The 5,424-nt window shown below is 39.9% G+C and overlaps 1 protein-coding gene across 1 annotated transcript; it reads left to right on the top strand.

Moving 5' to 3' along the window:
- The first annotated feature begins 582 nt into the window (after positions 1-582).
- LOC147618443 (uncharacterized) lies at positions 583-2,937 on the top strand. Its single transcript, XM_086775251.1, has 3 exons — positions 583-1,864; positions 2,506-2,604; positions 2,699-2,937. The coding sequence occupies exons 1-3, from the start codon at positions 586-588 to the stop codon at positions 2,935-2,937; spliced, it is 1,617 nt and encodes a 538-aa protein (XP_086631377.1). The 5' UTR covers positions 583-585.
- The last annotated feature ends 2,487 nt before the right edge of the window (positions 2,938-5,424 follow it).

Genomic DNA, 5,424 nt, shown 5'->3' with positions numbered 1-5,424 from the left:
AAGGTCCCAGGTTGTGCATTCCTTGGAAGGGTTGGCCCTTTACAGCACACATCACATTTGATGGGAGTATCAGTGGTTTGCATGATCAAGACTATATCCATAATGGAAAGAAACTTATCAATCCTTTGGATAGTGCATCTAGGAGGTTGGTACTTGGTAGAGAGCTTGTGACTTTGAATCATGTAGCAATTGTATATCAATTATTCAAGGTTGATGAACATGGCTTGCAAGAAGGGGATATTGAGAGGAAGGATAGACAAAATTGGAGAGCTGCACAAAGGATTGCTGCAAAGAAAGTACAAAAGTGTTTGAAGTTATTACAAGAAGGCTATGGTGCTCACAAAGAGCGGACATTGGGCACACGTATGTACTTATCAATAGTAGCATCTTACATTGATATTTTCTTATCACCTACCTTAGACTTGTATGGTCGTGTGAAAGCTGCAGGAAAGGTGTCTTTCTTTTTCAGGTATGTAGAAGTTGCTACCATTGCTATTAGTGATATATGAATAAAGGATTTTGAACGTATTTCCAAGGTTTATGTGGCTAATACTCATGGTTCTTTCTATATGTAGGATTTGGCGCATGTGGATCACTAAGCATGATGCATACTCCCTAAAGCAAAACTTTATCAGTAGAGAAACATTCATTGACATTCAATTGTCATGTCACTTTGTGGTTCTCTTGATAAAGACCTTTAGGGAAAAGCATCCTCACTTGCACGTACCCCTTTCTTGCATGGGATCGGATGCATGTGAGAATTTTTTTAGCAAGGTGGGTGGAATGGTTCGGAATGAAAGATGCTATGATGGCTTTGATTTGCTGAGTAGTACCGGAGCACTTAATAGAATAGCAGAGTTTCAAGCAGGTTCAATTCTTAAATTTCCAGCAGCTCATTCTAAACAAGAAAATATATGGGCTACTTTGGAAAAGGAGAATGGCACTCCTTTGGCCAACCTGGGAGACTATGCTTGTGTGAGTAGTGACAACCATATGGTATCTGCATTGAAAGAGGGATTATTAGAAGCAAAGGCCATAAGTGAGACACGTGGTATGCACGATGAAACTTCTTGGAATGACTCATGGGAGGAGGGAGATCTCTTAGAACTCTTCAACCCTAATCTTGAATATGTGGATGAAGATGAATCATTGGATGATGTTCTACTTTTAGATGAAGATAATCACTTTGATAGTGGTGTTCGAGGTGATCTGGATGAGGAAATTACTAGTGAAAGTGAGCTTTGTCATGTGATTGATTGTCTAATTGATGAGGAGGAGAAGGTGGTTAGTGAAATATCGCCATTTGTTGAAGTGGATGGGAAAGCCATTTCTAAAAGCACACTTGTCAGCCAATTGAATGGAAATCCCACACTATCTAAAGATAGATTAACAAGGGTGAAAAGTGGAGTGTATTTTTCTTTGGAGAAGAAGGCAATGATTCATACAGGAACATGTCTTGGTATAGGATCTGATTGTGCAGTATTGTTTGAAAGCACATCAATAAATGCAAACAAAAAGACAAGAGGAAAAGGAAAAGCTGGGAATACTAGTAAGGGTGCTGTAAATGGCATGTGGTACCTTGGAAGGGTGGCAAGCATGAGGAGAAAGGTTGGAAATTGTCTAAAAGAGACAAGAGGCCCCTTTGATCTATTGGATAGGCCTTTGAATGTTCAAATTCATTTGTCATGGTATCAACAAGCAAAGGGAACTAGGACCTACACATATGACCTTGTTGACAACCAATGTGTGGATTTGGAATCTATAATAGCCTTGGCCAATCTCAACTATGATCGACAAACAAAGAAATACCATCTTGATGAGAATGACTACAAACTTTTCAATGAATATGTGCAGGGCAGAAAAGGTACATTTTCTATTTTTTAAATTTTTGTAAAGTTTATCCATTTTGAAGTTGTCCCTTCCCTTCCCTTCCCTCCTTCCTAGTCCATTTGCAGCCCTACTGCTCCAATCTCTGATGTAGATGAAGGGAACATATGTTTTTGTTAATGTGCTTTCAATCCTTCTTATCACATAGGGATCCTAGGTTTGCAGCATGTAACTTGACAGGGAGCTTATGTTTGTTTTGTAGGATAAATTTGTTGGCAAGCTATGTGGCATGATGCAGCATTTATGAGAAGATGCCCATAGATGTGTCAATGCTAAACTTATGGATTATAGACATGGATTGTAGACATGGATTGTTCGGGTGTTCCTCTTGTTTAATTTTTAGTTTTTCTAGTAAACATTCAAGATGCATTTTATGTTTTCTACTCTATCAAATTTTGGTTTAGATTCATGGATTGTTCAGGTGTTACTCTTGTGTAACTTCATATTTGCTGCTATTAAACATCCAAGATGCTTTTCAGCTTTTTCATTCTAGTGTTTGTTTTTTAAGGGAGAAGACACTTGTTTATGTTAGTGTGTAATCATTCTTATACTACAGCTTTCTAGCTTGTCCGCCCCAATAACAGTGAATGTAGTTGCTATCTACACTATTCTGAGCAGGTTTAGAGACTGTTGCCAATTATGGGAAAGGATTTGGAGCTGTTTACCTCTGTATTTGGCAATACAACATTCAAATTAGTTCATGTTTTGCAAGTACAGGTCTGCATTGGAAGTTCAGTGAGGTTTGTGCATTGTTTAACCAAGCATTGGCTAGTGGGTTAATGTGATTTTGTTGGTGCAATACCATTCACAGCATGTGAATCAGTGGAGTTTATGCATACATCTAAGATGGTTCAGAATCAAAATCCGAATCTAAATTCGGGAGACGTGTTTGAAGTTTTGGCCTGGGAGGATAAATTGAATGGAACCAAGTATTCCATGTGGAGTTTTATGGTGAATAATGCGTTAGTTGGCAAGAGTATATGGGGCTATGTTAGAGGTGATGAGGCTTGTCTTGTAGATCTAGTTATTGCTTCTGCTACACCTTTGTAAGGAGGTAATGCATATGATATGTAGCTAGCTTCGATAAGGCCAGCTACACCTGTTGCTCCCATTGAGGATTAGAGGAGATGGGATTAAGGGATGCCCAGGCTATGCCAATTATAGCCTTGTCCATTAAAAGGATCATCATACCTCGTATCTGTTCCTCCAACATACTTGGAGAATATGTATTGGGCAAGGAAGGAGGCTAGGCTTACTTGAAAAGACATCTTGATAGTATTTCAAGAGCTTTACGTATGGAAATACATTGGTGGATATGTATACTCTTTGTAGATGTACAGCCAATACGTATGCAAAATGGTATAATTTTGCCTTGGTTAGCATGTCGATGTAGGTGATTAGCATGTAATGGATGTAGTGCCAACAAATGAGTGCTCTTATCATCACTGTTAGGCATGAATCAAGAACATCTATTTTGATAGATGTAACTTTAACAAATGCTGTTATCATCATTATTAGGCTTGAATCAAGAACCACCATGCTAACCATGTATGGTAACAAGTGTGCGGAGGGTGTGCGGATGACAGATGGATGTTTGACAAAATACGATAGCCGTCTTATAGTCTTGTTGTTTGACAAAATAGGATAGCCATCTTGACGTAGGTTTAGGGAAAGGGGGGAGACACTAGACTTTTTCTTGTACCTTATAAGCTTAAATAGGGGTGTTTTATAATCCTACATGGATCTTAAATAGGGGGTTTTCTTGAAGTTCATGCACGCAGGTGACGTCCCCCTTTAATGAAGAGTGAATCCCCCGGGCTTTGGTGGAAGAGTGTTTCTTCTCTCCTACCCTCAAAACAGGATGTAAAAAAGCGGGCTACTATGGGGTATATTTGGGGTTGTTTATGGTTGTGTATGGGACTTTTATAGAGCTATTTTTTATGGACTGATTTGGCTCAGTGACATAGCTATCCTAGGGTTCAAATTCAAGACATGTGGTGGTACGACTATTTTTCATGGAGCAGAACTGGCATGAGCACATAGCAAAACACTTGGGCTTTTAGCTTTGTGAAGAAAACTTGCATATACTCTCATCTGTGCTTTGAGGAAAGTTTTCCAAGATATATGTGGACAAATACACTGCTGATTGGACCTGCACCGGCATGAGAATCAGGGTTTTGAAGCTGTGATGCTGTGGTTTACCAGAGGAGGGGAACCCTTGAGAGTTTTCTTTTGTATTTTCTTTTGATGCTGATGCCCGTGTCTCAGGGCTGTTGAGACACTGTTATGTTTTGCCTATCCAAAGAATCTAGAGAGATTGGCTTGCAAGCTTCAGCAGGTGATCCCCCTTGAAGAGATATATCGAAACGACGCTCACAGCCAGAAGTCTCACACTTTCCCAACGACACCGCCCACGTCACGACAGCTTTGGTGAACCCGACGTGAAACCGCTGGGGTGAGAGTACGTAGAGATGGCTAGCAAAATGGAGCATTTATATGCAAAGATGAAAGAGCGGTTCAGGAAGATTGAAGAAGAAAAGCGAATTCAGGAAGCGGTGGAAATTGCGGTGCAATTGGTATATGACAGGGTCAATATATTTGATGGTTTCGATCCAGAAAGCTATCTAAGGTTTTACGAGACAGAGATGAAGAATCAAGGGGTTCCAGAAAACATGATGATTGCATCTTTTGCATACCTTATAAGTCCTGATTTAAAAGATGAAGTGCTGGAACTAGCAGAGTATCACTCCAAACGATGGAGTGATTTTGCAGATGCACTTATTTATGCGAGTTCCATGAACCTAAAGTAGGAGCAACTTACTTGGGAAAAGAAAAAGCAAAAGGGTGATGAAATGAGGTATAATGTGAGCTGTGATAGTGTTCCAGCAACAATCCGGGCCAATTTAGAAGCGGTTGTCCGATGCATGTCTTATGGAGGATAATCAATTGCTATTCAAGGCTGATACAGAGATTGTGGAGGCTGTTTATGCTAAATTGGGACTACAAAAAGCCATTAGTGAGCAACAAGGCCTTCACAGTGCCAAAAACGATGCTTTGCTAGCCTCATAAAGATGCAATGGGTGAACTGTGCAAGTATAATCTGTCTTCCTTATTTGAGGGTGCAGACATACAGGGTCCTATAATCATACCACATGATATGTGTATGCCTATGCTTGAGGAGACACTTGATTCAGAGAGCTTCAAGACAGGTGCTCAAGACCCAGTACACGAGGAAGAGGACATCGCTAATAGTTTCCTCTTGGGCTGTGAAGCATGTAAGCTGTGTAAACTTGAGGATTCTCATGACGAAAGTGCTCATTTGAAGGGTATTCCTCAGGTGTCGTACCATATGTGTGAAGAACAGCAGGAACCAATGTTTCTTACTGGAAGCATGATTGCAAATTTTGAAGATCTAGGACAAGAAGAAGATGCTATCATTACTGCATTCTTATCTGGTTATAATGCTTATAAGCAGGATGATGAATATGCATGTGAGGAAAATAAAATATTACAAGATGGGTCACAAGTATGTGTGAT

The sequence above is a fragment of the Cibotium barometz genome, chromosome 35 (assembly GCF_041138505.1).
Source record: "Cibotium barometz isolate CiBa-2024 chromosome 35, ASM4113850v1, whole genome shotgun sequence".
In the NCBI taxonomy this organism is placed as follows: Eukaryota; Viridiplantae; Streptophyta; class Polypodiopsida; order Cyatheales; family Cibotiaceae; genus Cibotium; species Cibotium barometz.
Note: the sequence above shows the minus strand (reverse complement) of the source record. Positions and strands in the feature narration are given on the sequence as shown.